The sequence below is a fragment of the Bos javanicus genome, chromosome 14 (genome assembly GCF_032452875.1).
Source record: "Bos javanicus breed banteng chromosome 14, ARS-OSU_banteng_1.0, whole genome shotgun sequence".
NCBI classification, from domain to species: Eukaryota; Metazoa; Chordata; class Mammalia; order Artiodactyla; family Bovidae; genus Bos; species Bos javanicus.
Genome location: NC_083881.1, coordinates 36506509 through 36523127, shown reverse-complemented (window position 1 = coordinate 36523127; position 16619 = coordinate 36506509). Strand labels below are relative to the sequence as shown.

Genomic DNA, 16619 nt, shown 5'->3' with positions numbered 1-16619 from the left:
AATGAATATACTGGGTTCCTTACTGAAAAATTATTCAGAACTTCAAGATGGTGGCAGCAGGGCATTAAATTGAGTGCCAGGCTCTTCTGAATATCCATACTTCCGTGTGACTGCTTGAGTCACACACCCACAGAGCTGATTCTGGGGTCAGAAATCAAGGCTTGACTTACCCAACAAGGACTGACCAGATTGGCTTTAGGAATGGCAGTGGGATACTGTCTCAAAATTCTGTGATGGTCTTACCCTAGTATTTTGCAAGGTCGTGTGCATTGAATTTTTTTTTTTTAATATAAAGCAAGTGATGCATTTGTAGGCTGTCTAAAAGGATTCATTTGAGAAGAATACTTTAAATGGTAATGGATCCAACTTTTACTTTTTTGCCAGGCTTTGCAGTTTTATCCCTCACTTCCTCCAAAGAGCTCCCTGCCTCAACAGTCAGTAATGAGGTGTTGAGAAACCATGGATTGTTGGGTGGCAGGCGTGGATGCCATGCTCAATGTGAAGTGGCTTCATGCAGAGAACTGAAATGACACAGATGATTCATTTACACATTTATTTTCTATCTTGCTTATTCTACCAGACTGGAATGGAGAACAATGCCAGCAATTTTATAGACATTTTGACATAAGGTAAACAAGTATTTTGACGTTGAACAATTGTACAGACTACTACATGCATATAAGGATGCCGATTGGTGCAGAAATATTGAGTTGATTAGCAAAACTACTGATACAAAAATCACATTTTCTTTTTATGGAGTTAAAGTGCAGAAGATATGGGAACATTGATACAAACACCATTAAATGGGAGAGAAAGGCATTGTATTAATGGTGCAGGATGGACAGCTGCACAAACACAAGTATGCGAAACCGTTTCCTCTTTACAAAACTGAAATAAAAACATCTTGTTTGCAAATAGGATGAAATAAAGCATGTTGAGGCAGATGAATGAGACTAGACAAAACTTACCACTTATGCATACATAAGCTCTGGCTTCTGTTGAGAGTTTGTATTAAAAACATTTCAACATAGTATGAGATGAAATGCTAACCCTATTATGTGTGTAAACCAGACAGGATAACCCAACTGAGAAATCTTCAAAAATAAAATACTTGATTGTGCTTCTTTTCCCCTGCAGCGTTCAGAGCATTCATAGATAGTATGAAAACCCTCTAAAACATTAAAGTTAATAAAAGATAGTGATGCTTCATGTGACAGTCCCTATAAATCTAATACCATATGTAGCTTGGAAATATGAAATTGTATTACTTAATGTATATGGTAATTTTAAGAACTATTATTTAACTTTGAATTTCTGACACTATATTCCTTAGGTTTTAAAAATTGTTATGAGTGTTTTTTAATCTGGGAGATGTTAGGAACTCAATAGACATTATTAAAATCTCTACAGCTTGAGACAAATAGAATCAGGTTGTTTATCAACCTATTTTACAGGGAAATCACCCACAATCATTCCCAGGAAGGCTTTTTATGTGCATTAATTACTGATACTTTTATAGCTTCACTGTAAGTTTTCATAAAATTACTTTGTGAATATTCACAGAATTGTCCTGAGTTTAACCAGAAGATAATTCTAACATTAAACATTGAATTAATGAGTTTGGGGAGTTAGACACATTGTTTTTAATAGTTTATAACTCTAGTTAACCAAAAATGCATAATATATGACTCTGGTTAACCCAAAACCCAGTAAATTCAGGCTCTACCTCCTGATCCTAAAAGCACTCATGTCCACATGCACACAGACCAACATGACTGCCTTCGCAAAAGCCAATCAACTTTTCAAAAAATGTACACTATAAACTTCAGTTTCCTCCATTTAACTCACTTGGAGATTTGCCTTTCTCTTTTAGTTTTTCTTTTTTTCTTTCCTCCTCTCTCTCCCTCCCTTTCCTTACCTCCCCTTCCTCCTTCCTACCCCCCACATCCCTCCCAAAATGTTAGCCTTTGAAAGTCTATATATGTTTATTTTATATATATCTGACTTTAGCTTTTGAAGACTAAAAAGAAAATAACATATACTTGACACTGGACATCACCAGATGGTGTCATTTCTGAGGAATGTCTACTTTGACTAGTGAGAAGAGCTAATGTCAAACAGGTAAGCCTTCACCACACTATTCTTTCATTTTACACATAATAGTGGTGAAAGAAACCATTTAAGGCAGGTCTACATTGGCAATGGGAAATAAATTAAGCAGTTAACTGGAAATATCAGCAGCTAATGCTCTTTAGTTCATTAACAGACAACACTTTTAAAACTGAATTACTCGACATATTTAGACTATGTAGATATGATGTAGAGATTTGTATTACAAGCCTGAAAAGACACTTAAAAAATACAACTTCAGTGTTTTGTAGTAGAGAATGCACGGATCAAAATGATTCAAACAGTGAGCTGTTCCACTAAAGGTGTTATTGCACTGCCTCAGACCTTTTTTTGGCTAGATATTGAGTAAGCTGTTTATAGTTACTTTTGTACCGTGGTCTATGTATGTGATGCCATAACGTAGTGTATTGACATGGTAAGATGAGACAGTCATACTGGCAGCTTTAAAAAGCAGTAGACATAAACAGTCAACACTGAGTTTTTACATAAGCTACATAGAGGCAGGTAATAAATACATTTAGTGAGCTGGTTGGGCAGCATAATGCTTTATCTGAATATTATTCAATAAGCTAGGAACTTGATTTTTTTAGAAAACAGGTAGGAATACAGTATTTGTTAAGCTATAACTAAATAGTAATAAAAGCTAAGCTGTCATGCAGTTATGCTTTAGAACATGGGTTTTTTTTTTTAAAGCATCATAATATGTTGATTGAAACCCCGAACTAAGTAATGTGTTACACTAAAGCTTTTGTAAAATTACTAGGCAAAGAAACAAAAACAAAACAAAAAAACCCAAATAAACAAAATTTGCTAAAATCAAAGTATTATTTTCCATTTACCAATGACACATACTGGATACTCGGAAAGCGAAATTTTACATATCTTGGAAATTCTTTTGCAGAGTCAATAGAAGATTGATCCAAAGTAAGTCTGTCTTTAATGCAATGTTCAAGTTAGTTGCACTCCCCTGGTTGCACAGTGACTGCCCTGATTTGGCTAGAGCAGTTACATTTAGTCAGTGTAAGGACTAGGTGTGCAGCGTTATTTGTAGTCCTTGGTCATCATCACTTACAGGAAATAGGGGCTCAAGTTAAATTTTTGTAACTTGAAATTATAAATAAATTGAAAGAGAAAACAAGCCTCCTTCTCTGTTACCTTTCTTGGTCAATAAGGTTTCAATATAAAAGAATAAATAAATGATGACAGTCTATACTTCTTTTATTTTAAAACCAAAATTTAATTAAGAATATTTGAATTCCGAAGGCTTTTGCTTTCATTTTGGTTTAATCTGGTAAATAGCCAATTATGGTAAAGCTGGAATAAAATTCAGTTATGAATTACTTTATGAAATACATCCTTAGGTTTGCAAGTGTTTAAAGCATAAAAATGGAGTGATACATTGATATTCATATAATGACTAATCATGTTTAATTCTGTGGTAATAAGGATGATGTAAAAGGCTTCAAATATATAGTATCTCTAAAGTCTTAGTAATTGTAGGAAGCTGATATATCTCTAGAAAAAATTGACATTTGTCTACTGAATATTAAAAATCTAAGGCTGCTAGGTAAAAAAATTTGCATTACGTAAGTTTTCATAGCATGTTATTTGTCCAAAAAATGTCAATCTCTCTTTAAAGCCACATGAAATGGTTTCATATATAATATATGTATACATATATATATATATATAATATATAGCAAATAAAATGCTGTCTATTTTATGGTAACAGTGAGTAAATACTTACATTTACACTCATACACACATGTAAAATTTTGACTGTTTAGGAAGACACCGAAGAATTTTAGAAGACTAATTAACACACAAATGTGAGTTGAATGCTTTCTTTTGAAACACTCAAATAAAATTCCTCCTATTTGTCTTCAGGTATTGTGCTTGGTGCTTTACTATATACTACCTCATTTAATTTATAATAGTCTTTAAAAAAACATTTATAGTAAGATGAGAAATACTAATTTCAAATGACCACCTAAAGATATTTTTATATAAAAAACTTAAATTCTAATCCAAATATGACTTATTTTTCATTGGATGTACAGTAAAGCACTATTTTTCAGTATGGCCTTCTGTCCATATCTAATATCCCCTGTTAAATTTTTTTTTTAAGTTGCCATTATGATTTTGGCTCAAGAACCATATTGAAACTACCATACCAATATCAATTTTCCCTGATGAAAATGTTTGTTAGCACTGAAAATAATGAAAAGGATAATACTGGTATTTCCTTTTTGTATACTTCCCTGAAAACACACACTAATTGGTTACACACAAAATTTTAGTGGAAGTTTGCATTTAGGATGGTATCTTGTGATAAGTTAGTGAATGGGGCACCATTTCTCTCATCAACCTAGAGGTTCAAGAAATTAATAGAGGCTTTAACAATTATTGTTCTTTTGTTAATAGTAGGAGAAAACATTGTGTCATTGCTTTGTTGATCAAATCATATTATGACATGGTGTAGAGAGTTCTTTTGTCCTCAGGCTTCTCTAAGATTAGTGACCTTGACTTTGGGCTCCAAGTTGCTACTGCCCCTGGTTCATTTGGTCCTGCCCTTGACTTGACCCTGAAGACCCGTGTAACCAGGCAGATCCGAGGGAAGGATTGCTAGTGATAACTGCAGAGAAGAGAGGAATGAAGAATCTGGATGATCTGATATGAGATTTGATCAAAAACATGTGTTTCAGAATCAGGAAGATGAAACTTGAAAGGAAGGTGGAAGGGAGTGAGAAGATCAAGTCACTGCCACAGATGGTTTCCACTCTACATCCAGGGCACAGAACTAATATTAGTAAATTGCCCAATAACCTTCCCCTTTCAGCTCTTCCTCCCACTTCCCTCACTCCTTCAAACAAAACAAAGCAAGCAAGCGGAACCATAAGCAACAATATGAAACAGAAAAGCTTTTGGATTGAAAGCAAGGTGTTAAGAGCAGACATAGTCATTATGCAGTTAAATGAAAGGTTTTATTAAAAATGCTTCAGTGTGCTAATGGTACCTTATATTTACTTAATATACCTTTTTACACATTCAGTGTTGAATTTTTAATGTTTAATATGCTGCTTTAAAACTGTATAAGTTTAAATTTGGCTATTGGACAAACCCGGTGTTTTATAAATTGCAGGGTTTTTTTTTCTTTCTTTGGCTTTGAAACAAATAGGAAGATTTTGTAAATTTTTTAGTGAGATTTTCATAATATATACACATTTGTTACTTCTGGTGATAATATTTTTGTTGGATAAGTAATTTGGGTACTATTAGAACATATTACCTTCTGTGTATCTGTTTGCTTTCCAAAACTCCTCCCCATTTCAAGGAAACATTATGTGACTATAATCTGGAGATTAAAACCACAGCCTAATCCATATGCTGCAAATAAGAATATTAGGAGCATCTTGGTTTAAAGAAAATGGCAGAAATCTGGCTGTAATTCAATTTCTGGCCAGTACCCACAGATACGGCTTGGAAGTTTAGAAGCACTTGTGTTTTTGCCAGGGTAATTCAGGGGTACTTCAGGTTCTACCTTTAAGTAGAATGGAGACTGTGGATTTGTCTTTACAGATTTGTGATTCTTAAAAAAGGCTCCACTTTGAGTGCTCTTCTGTCTTTTCACTAATGGCAGAAAGGTCAATGTAGCATTTACTAATGTGTATTCAGAGTGCAGACTAGGACACTTCTAAACATTTAGTTAAACTTGTGACTCGTTTTAAATTTGGAAACAGCAGGTAGAACCACTTTGAAAGTGCTGTGCAGAGGGTGGCAACTATTTTCTCAGATATTTTAGAATAAGAAAAAGAAAACAGAGAAATGATCGCTGGAAAAAAAAATAACTTGGTTGTGATTTTGACTCTACGCACAGGTAATGGAAGGTGGAAAATGGTCCAGAACTTTCTTTCAAGTCCTCCTTACCCCATCCTTTCTTGGCAAATGAATTCCACTTTCTTTCAAACTGACCACTAGAGGGCACTCAACACAGACTGAAAAAGCAGGACAAGCCGGCTCCTGACATCCTTTGGGAAATCTGTGTATTTACTGTCTGTTACCAGTATTCTGTGTCTATTTCCCTGAGTCTTAATTTTGAAAGTCTATATTGCTTGGTATTCAATCTAAAGTCTTTTTAGGTTGAAATGGAGCAAAAATAACACAAAGAAAACCTATTCAGCTATATCACTTGCCAGCTTGCCCACGATGGAAGGGAGATAAGCTACATTGCTAGATTGGCATTAAGCTTTCCTTACCAGCAGGTGGTGATGGGTTCTCCCACAGCATACAGGCTAGGATTTAAACAAAATCAAACAGAACAGTTAAGGGGTATAAAAACAATGATTTTTCAACATTGTTTTTTTTGCCAGAATCTTATATCTTTTGGCTGAAGTGGGTAATATCTACACTAAAATACATTATCACTAACTTTCAGACAGCTACTATAGTTTTAAGCATGGATGTTTAGAAAGCTTATGTGGTGGTCATTCAGATTCTAGACTAAGGAATGAAAATAAATAACAAATCTGAGAAAAAATAAAAGTGGATTACAGAAATTCTCAGACAACAAACTCAAACATATTGCCATACTATTTCCAGCTCAAGCTATGGAATTAGATTTCACTTGGGAACATAGTCTCTTTAAATATGAAATCTCTGCTAGAGTGTGAAACTGAGGGAATGAGCTGTGCATAAATTAACTTCTGGTATAAGGTAGACAGTAAATGTTTGTTTAATGAAGTATTTTACCCCAGAAATACGGAAATATCTGTTAGATAATAAGAACTAATTTCTTCAGGAGAGAGATTAAAGCTGGAATTATCTCAATCGCAAATTTCATGTTAATAAGCAGTTTCAATTACATACAAGAATTACATACACACACACACATACATGTACCAAATATAAATTTCTTGGCTTAAAAACACATTTAGTTTACCTACCTATTTCTCAGTCCTTCTTCTTTTTGGAGGGTATTTGTATCTTTTGCTGGCCTTGGATTATCTCACTACTAAAGACAATTCCCCACCTTCCTTTCTTTGTATGTATATTTATAGTTTAAAACTCTTTTAGACTTAATAAGGAAGAGATTATGCATTAATGGCAATGGTAAACAGGTTTATGAAATTAAGTCAGGCTATTTTAAAAAGTCAAGTAGAAGCAATGGTAATTGACATCACTAAAGAATAGCATTATATTACAATAAGTGCTAACTTTGATAATATAGAATGTTCACCAAGATTTTGGAATTGAGACCTTTCCCCTTTCTTATTAGGGATGGGCCTTCGAGTGTTTCCAATTTTTACTTAGATTTTGTAGTCTCTTCTTTCTTTTTTAGTTCTGTTTTGGTGAGGGCAGTTGAAGTGGGAAAACACCCAATAGATTTTCAAATTCACATGGACCTAAGTGAATAAATCCCTTGAGTCAAGCTACACCATTTTTGATTACTGAATTTTAAACACTTTCCATTTAGAAATTCAGAGGACTAAATACAGAATATTGATAGACTGCTAAAATGTTGCCTATAGTCAAGGGGAAGTAAGAAAAAAACATTAAGATGCTTAGTTTTTAACCAAATAACCATCAACAAACTGTTAAAATATAAAATTTGCTACAGACTTTTTCACTGGTATTAAATTTTGCTCTACTTATTAGTGATAGACTATTATTAGCTACTTTGACAAGTAATATATCTAAGAATTATTTTTCAGTTTACAGGTAATAGGGAAAGACAACTCATAGCTTTACTCGATCAGATTAACAATTTGTTACCTCAAATGTAAATTTAAACTGTCATTCAGAAATAATTATGCATCAGACTTCCATTCATACGATCCATTTATTTCTTAGGAAAACAGTTCTTTGGAAAAAAACATTTCACTTGGTCTTGTCACATACTTCCCTGGTTTGATAACTGAATGATTTTTCCATATTTAGAAGAGATACTTTCCAGTAACCCAAAGGATCCTCAGCCTGGTTTTATTATTAATGTTATGTACTTTTTGACCACGCCACATGGTATGAAGGATCTTAGTTCCCTGACATGGCATTGAACCCATGCCTGTTGCAGTGGAAGTGCAAGAAGCTTGGAATCCTAAGCACTGGGTGCCAGGGAAGTCCCCTCAGTCTGGTTTTAAATGAGTAGTAAGTCCATGAGGCTGGGGGCTGTACCCAGCACCAAGCACCAAGCACAATGCCTTCTATAGAATATAGGAGTGCTCACCTCATGTTTACTGAATGAATGAATAGTGAAATGCCAATCAAATTCTATTAGACAATACTTTTGAACTTAGATTCAGTCATTCTAAAGTTCTTTATTTTTTTCTAGAAAATCAGTGACTTCCTTCAGTCTTTGCCTAATGTGTATATCATGAGTAATAAATCCTTCTCTTTAATACAGAGATGTGTCTCTTATGACCAGAATTCCAAAAGGGCAAATGTATGTGCTAAAGACAATCAATGTCATTTATCTCAAGTCATTGGCATTTGGCATGATCCTCTGCTGCTTTAAACAAGTTGTGTGACAATAAATACACCTCTGTTTTTATTTTCATTATTTTGAATATTAATAGAGAAAAAACACTCCTTAACTCAACAGACTTTCCTGTAGTTCACTGGAACACTGGACGTGAAACCACAGGATGTGAATGAGGTCTCGTTCTACTCTTCATCAAGTTCAAGTGTGAATCTGAAGAAGATTCATAACTTCCCTGGTCTTCTATTGATAAATAACACCTGATTCAGAAGGCTGTTCTGAGGATTGCTGCTAAGTCACTTCAGTTGTGTCCGACTCTGTGCGACCCCATAGACGGCAGCCCACCAGGCTCCCCTGTCCCTGGGACTCTCCAGGCAAGAACACTGGAGTGGGTTGCCATTTCCTTCTCCAATGCATGAAAGTGAAAAGTGAAAGTGAAGTCACTCAGTCGTGTCCGTCTCTTAGCGACCCCAGGGACTGCAGCCTACCAGGCTCCTCTGCCCGTGGGATTTTCCAGGCAAGAGTACTGGAGTGGAGGATTAAACATGACCAAAAACTCTAAAATATTCTACATACTTTTTTCTTTACAAATTTCAAGAGAAAATAGTTGAGTTGTTGACTTTCCTCATGTCTACACGACTAAGACGCTTTTGACAAGAAATTAATGGGAACAGACACTTGGCACATCCTCATCTTGTTACCAAATCCAGCTCATATCAGGATAGTGCTAGATCTAAATGCCTGCTTCAGAGCTGTTGGCTGTGCCCCAGTGAAGAAATTTCTAGTGGAAATGTTTAGAAACTAATTAAATGAACTCTAGGGAGTCTGGGTGTCACTCTTGCATTTGTGATCCAGCCCAAGATGTATATCCATGTACCCATTTCTATCCTCTTATGATCGATCTCAAGCTTTGAGTTAAAACAATCTTGTGGCAATTTACACCCATTAGGATAGTCAGCAGAACTGAATTAACCATACCTGGGACTGTGTTATTTTGAGTTCTTTCAAATAGCCTTTCCTCATTGATGTTTGTCCCTGGTCACTGAGCTAGGTGATAATGAATGGGCTCTCCCAGCAGCGGAAACCTCCAGGGTCCCTCAGGGAGTCAGTCTGTGTCCCTGCCACTTAAACAGTGCTTCTCAAACTGGGGGTGTATTTTCCAGGGAATACAAAAAGAGGTATATAAAGTTAAATGAGTATCCATTTCAGTAGTTGGTGAGTACTGTAAGAAAAAATATCAATTCTTTTATATTGAAACATATGCTATGAAGTAAAATGCAGCATTTTCATGACTTTTTAACATAAAACATAAGACTTTGCAAGATCTCTGTGCTTGGCAAATACGTTCATCCTCTACATTAGAGGCAGTTAGTTCACTGAAAAGGTTTAGGACGCAGTGCACAAGAGCATTCTAGGAACCCCTGGTGCTTTCTTTCGAAACAACAAAGTAAAAAAAAAAATTTTTTTTTTTTTGAGGAATGTTTTATTTTATTTTTTTCCTAGCTGAAGACGTTTGGCTCAGAGGGACTAAGAAGAATCGAAGGTTAAATTTACCACAGGAGGTTTTTCAAAATTCTTTAAAACTTAAAAAAATATATTAACAGAAAAAAGTTTTTAGGGAGAAATCTTTTGGGGGAAATGTCTAGAATTCCTTATCTAGGAAAGATTTTTAATATTAAGCATTCTGGAGCAGGATTCTCAGGTAGAAGGCCTAATGGACACAAGACAGGTTGGCATTAGTAAACTATCAGATAAATTTTAAAAAATGAAATTCATCAATACAGAAACATCAGAAAATAACTGCTTCATGAGACTATGTAAAGAAAATAATTTTCATGACTTATTTGCTATTCATCTAACAGCAGATATATCTGTTTACTTGAAAAACTATATATAGAAAATTCAGACACTCTAGTTTTACAAAAACTGAGCAATATGTAGTTTTAGACACTGAAATAAGTATGACTAATGTAAATATCAATGATTAATGACTATACACTCTTAAAAGTTGTGTTTTGAAACAAACATAAAAACCATTAGGAAATTCTAGTAAGAACAATGAAAAAAATGCTTAAAATTATTTTTAGCAGTACATGGATTTCAACTAAGATCCAACCTGGTTTTCTTATCTAAAGATATAATGACCAGATTTTGTTAATAAAGACATGTTATTCCTTAAAGCCTTAAGTTCGATTCTAAATTTTTGGGTTGTCTTTTTCTGATTTTTTTTTTTCTTTAAAATATAGAGTAAAATTTGGAATGTTTTTCCTTAAACAAAAAATTGTGCTTTAAATGTGGCCCAGAATTTTCCTGTTTCCCTGAACTATACACCCACACCCACCCAAACATCCATACACACATACAAAATATATAATTCGGAGGCAAAACTTGGACATTCCTGAGAGCTCAAGGGATCACATTAATTTGAACTCTTAAGGTAACTTAGAAATAATTTGTCTTAGTTTTTATTGGAGTAAAACTGAGGCTAAGAGAGGTTTTCAAGATTCACCCAGGATTGCCCCGCAGGTAGTTACATTTCTGGAGCTAGAGCTTTGATTTCCTGTAAGGCAAAGTGGATCCAAATGAGCTGGCTTCTAGCACAGTCTGAACCAACAAGACAGCCACCAGCAAATATCCTGTATTTGTGTTGATACGACACTCAGGCATGTCCAGCTCTTTGCGAGCCCACGGATGGTAGCCGGCTAGGCTACTCTGTCCACGGAATTTTCCAGGCAAAAAAACTGGAGTGAATTGCCATTTCCACATCCAGGGGATCTTCCTGACCCAGGGATCGACCCGCGTCTCTTGCGTCTCAGGCACTGGCAGGCGAATTCTTTACCACTAGCGCCATCTGAACTGAACTGAGCGCCGACTACCGTAACACCTGTGCATTTCGCGGCTCTCAGTAAAAATGGTGGAAATATTGCTTTCAATCCTCCACCACTTGGGGGCGCTAGAAACGTGAGGGTGTGTTTATAGGTGTTGCAATTACAGGATGGTGCCGCTGGAGTTTGCAGCTCTCCTCACCTGGCAGTGTTCCCTCCTCACACTGGGAAATACTGAAAGACCCATTATCAGGGCAGCGTTCTTTCCATGTACCTCATTTCCAGACCCACCTCTATGTGGTCGGGGTGGGTGGGGTGGCAGTCTGACTTAAATAGCTCTGCTTTTAGTGTGCTAAAAGTCACTTTTTAGAATTCCCTTTTTGGCATATGTACATTCTATCTTTAGGTTTTTAGATAGAAAAGGTTATGTTGGATACAAGTGGAAAGTAGTCATCTTTAGGTGGCCAATATATAGTTTTTTGTTTTTGTTTTTTTAAAGAACTGATTTACAGAAGTGAAGTGCAATTAAAAAAAAATTTAGTTGTGTAATATCACCTTTTAAGTATGTTCAGATTTTTAAAAAAATGCATTTCTGTACAGGCTGTGACATGATACATACTTTCCCCCACAATATTAGGGATATGTAATTGACCGGCAAAATTTCAAGCCTCAATTTCAAGTTTTTGGATATCTGGTCATTATATCTTGCCTATTTTCATGATTTATAAATAAAACCACAAATGCCACAACTAAGCAGAAGCAAAAAAGAAAAATGCACCCTGTGAGTCATATCATCAGTCAATAAAAATACTGTATTCCTTTAAACAAATGTACTTATAAGAGCTTTATAACCCAAAGCAAGATATGTGAGATGGTTTAAGAAGAGGTTGCAGTTTTGCAACAAGAAGTCTGTACAGCTCCTCCAGGCAGTAGCAGTGAAGGAAGTGCCTGTGTCTCAGAAACTTGTTTCCGTCTGTTCTTGACACTTGTGCATCCTAAGCCCCATTATTTACAAAGTTATGCATTTTGCAAGCTCAAAGCACCTTTGCGCCTCGCAATTATGAACGCATGCAATGACATTTCATCCTTTCATGTGCAAATTCTAAAATTCATCATAACAGAAAAGCTCACAGTCGAAACTCTGCGATTTGAAATGAAAGGATCAAAAATGTCAGACATGGCAGAATACGGTTCCTAATAGAGCTCTCTTTATTTGTTCACTGTTCTTCATTTTTGTTTGTTACAAAAATGGAGTCTTGATTCTTTATTTAAACAGTACTGAAACTAAACTGTTCATGCCATGCAAAAATAACATTTTATGCACTTTTTTGGGGAGGGAGGGGCTTCCCACGTTTTAGTTCACAGGCCTTATTAACCGCATTTTTAAGAAACAAGTTTTTTTGTTTTTTGTTTTTGTTTGTTTTAGTGTTATTATTGCTTTTGTAACTAGTCACATGCTGGTTTCACGTGTGGGGCAGTAACCTGTGTCTCCCGGGTTGGAATGAATTTCTGGGGCAAACAAATGGTTTTCCATCTTGCACCCTTCTTGACTGTTGTCCTTTTTCACTTCTGCTACACCATGGTAAATGTCTTGTCTACAGTTGTGACTTGTGTCCTGGGCAGAGGAAGAGCCCACACAGGCCTCTTCTCTTAAAGGGTCTCTTCCATCACTAGGCTTATCTGTCAAGCAGTTTGGGCTGGAGTCTGCCTGCTTGTCCGGCCTCCTGGTCCCCTGGAGCTCTAAGAAGTCATCATCTTCCCCCGTGTCGATTTCCGTGAAGCTCCTCCTCTCTCTGGCGGAGAAAGTAAAGAGTTTCTGCTTGGGAAACCGAGGCGTCAGCCCTTTGGAGGGTCCTTGACAATGAACCTCAGCACCCAGCAAGGGTCTATCTCCCTGGGAGGGGGTTTCTTCTAAGAGAATGGTGCTGATTAGCTGGGGTGCGGTGAGTGGAAAGTCCGCCGCGGTGACCGGCAGCGGCCTGGCTGTGCTGGGCGGGGTTGGCGGGGCCCCGCCTCTGCTGTCCTTGAAGTTGACCTTGAGCGATCTGGACTTGAGCGGGTTGCTGCCTTTCAGCGAGCTCTTGGGGCTCTCGGAGGCACAGTCCGTCGGCAGAGGGCCGTGGGGCCCACCTTGGGGCCCGCCAGCGGCGTCGAGGTTCACAGTTATGTCGATCGGAGCATATTCTGGGGTGGCCTCCCTGACCGTGGGCCCCTTCTCCCTGATTAGGGCTAAGAAGGGGGGAGCCCTGGCTCTTTGGTGCTCTTCTAACCCGGCCAGGTCGGGTGGGAACTTCATCTGCAGGTGGGACGCAGAGGGCGGCGGCAGGGGCGACCTCTCAGTCTCCGTGAAGTCGGTGGCGCAGCTGGTGAAGCTGTCGATACTGGATGTGCTCTTCATGTCCACGACGCCCTCGGTCTGTGCCACCGCCAGCTGCTCCTGCGGGCAGACCACCTCCTCCATCTCTATCTCTTCCTCGTAGGTGGACGGCCTCTCGGCCTGCTCCTGGCCATCGGGGTTCGGGTGAGAGTGAGGCTGCGTCTTGGTGATTTCATTGTACAGCATCTCCAGCTTCTGGGCGCTCAGATGCTGCGGGCTGGAGGAAGAAGTGTTGTTAAGCTGTTCATGGGAGTCTTTCTGGCTGACCTCCTGGTACTTATTCTCGTAAGACTTGTTGGAGCTGGTTTCCGACAGAGCCTTCCTGGCCCACTTCCACCGGCTTGGAGAGAGGTGATTGTCATCCGTGGAGCCCTTGGTGTTGGCCGACTCTCCCGTCTTCTCCACGGCCACGTCTATCAGCTCCATACTTCGAGCAAAGGCGTCCTTTAAGTTCATAGACACGATGCTTCCGTTCCTCTTGGCACGCTCCAGAGCCTCTCTCCTCTTAATGGCTTTCTCCTGGCGTTTCTGCTCTTTGTAAAACTCAGAAAAATTGTTCACAATGATTGGGATGGGAAGGGCGATCACCAGAACCCCTGCGATACAGCAGAGACCTCCCACAATCTTCCCTAATAACGTTTTTGGGTAGATATCTCCATAACCGACAGTCGTCATGGTGATGGTGGCCCACCAAAAGGAAGCCGGGATACTGGTGAACTTGGTGGCATCCTCGTCCTTCTCGGCAAAAAATACCAGGCTGGAGAATATCATTATCCCCATGGCCAGAAACAAGATCAGCAAGCCCAGTTCATTGTAACTCCGCCTGAGGGTGAAGCCCAGGGACTGCAGGCCCGTGGAGTGCCGGGCGAGTTTCAGGATCCGGAGGATCCGCATGATCCGGAAGATCTGGACCACGCGGCGAACATTCTGGAACTGCAGCACACTCTTGTTGGACTCCGTGAGGAAGATGGTGACATAATAGGGCAAGATGGCCAGCAAGTCGATAACGTTCAGTGGGCCTTTGAAGAACTTCCATTTGTTGGGTGAGGACAGGAACCGTAAAAGGTACTCCATGGTAAACCAGGCGATACACACGGCCTCCACGTGAGCCAACTGGGGGTTGTCATTGGGCTGTCCGAATTCATCCATCTCCTGCAGCTCCGGCAGCGTGTTGAGAGACAGTGCGATGGTGGAGAGGACGATGAACAAGATGGACACGATAGCCAAGATCTGGAAAAGAAAAGAAAGGCAAGTCAGTAGGGCCTCTTAGTTGCTTAGGCACAGCCAGGAGACTTAGGGGTTCACTGTTTTTTAAATGATATGCCTTGTTCAAAGGTATTCCAAGAAGGTAACTTTACAAACACATTCACTTCTTATGAGTTCATTTCACTTAAAAGCCTAATATGGATAAAATAGGCAACTAATGGGAACCTACTGTGTAGCACAGGGAGCTCTATTCAGTGCTCTGTGGTGACCTAAATGGGAAAAAAAAATCCAAAAAAGAGGTGATATACATATATATACACACACACACACACACACATAAATAGCTGATTCACTTTGCTGTACAGCAGAAACTAACCTAACACTGTAAAACAACAATACTCTAATTAAAATTATATATATATATATATATAATAGATATATATATATATAATAAACCTAATGTAACATACCTTTAAATGCTATGGTCTAATCCATTTGAAAAAAATCCACCCCCCTACCTTGCCCATTGTTCCTAGACCCCTCTGAAAGAGTTTTCGGGGAACAATCATCTCCCCTCTCTTGTGTGTGTGCATATGTGCTCAGATGTGTCCTACTCTTTGTAACCCCATGGACTGTAGCCTACCAGGCTCCTCTGGAGCAGTTTGCCATACCCTCCCCCAGGGGATCTTCCCAACCCAGGGATGGAACCTATGTCTTTTGCATCTCCTGCACTGGCAGGTGGATTCTTTACCACCTGAGCCACCAGGGAAGTCCTCCCCTCTCAGCTATTTGTAATTTTTCTCTCTGAACCACCCAGTGTATGTTTCTTTATGTAAATTGCCATACCTGCTATAGAAGCGAGAAAAAAGTCATGACTGCCAGAAGTTTTATTCTAAAGAGCCAGACACAACTGAGCGAATAACACTTTCACACTTTCCAGTGGTTAAGACTCTACCTCCACCTGCAGTGGGTGCAGGTCAATCCCTGGTTGGGGAGTTAAGATCCTACATGCCTCGAGGTGTGACCAAAAAAAAAGAAAAGGAAAAAGGGATAAGTGACTGGTCACTGATCAGTCAGTGATCACAGACCTATATGTAGAGAGATAACAAGGCCTTGGTACAGCGATGCTTCCATGGAACAAATGTGATCTGTCCGGCAAGCACTGAAGACAGAATCAAGTCAAGGAGCCTCCATCCTGGTCCATGTGGCCTTCTGGCCAGACTCATGAAGGAGAAGAAGATTATGACCTAACTTCATTCAGTTGAGAAAGGTTTCATAAAGAAGAAACTGATGATTGTCCAAGGTGATCTCGGTTCAGGGCAGAGGAATAGCAGAGTGATGTCAGCCATGGAAGGAAAGAGGAAGCACTCAATAAGAAGTAAGAAGAGGGACTTCCCCAGCAATCCAGTGGTGACTCAGACAATAAAGAATCTGCCTGAAATACAGGATACCCAGGTTCAGTCCCTGGGTTGGGAAGATACTCTGGGAAAGGGAATGGCTACCCACTCCAGTATTCTTGCCTGGAGATCCCATGGACAGAGAAGTCTGGCCAGCTACAGTCCACAGGGTCGCAGAGTTAGATGTGACTGAGCATACATGCATACAA

General features: G+C 38.7%; 1 protein-coding gene across 1 annotated transcript in view; it reads right to left on the bottom strand.

Annotated features, from left to right (window-relative positions):
• Window positions 1-539: 539 nt before the first annotated feature.
• KCNB2 (potassium voltage-gated channel subfamily B member 2) overlaps window positions 540-16619 on the bottom strand; it is a 474247-nt gene continuing 458167 nt past the window's right edge. Inside the window, exon 3 of the mRNA XM_061438976.1 lies at window positions 540-15037. Within this exon, the coding sequence (XP_061294960.1) occupies window positions 12881-15037 (2157 nt within the window). The 3' untranslated portion in view covers window positions 540-12880. The remainder of the gene's footprint in view (window positions 15038-16619) is intronic.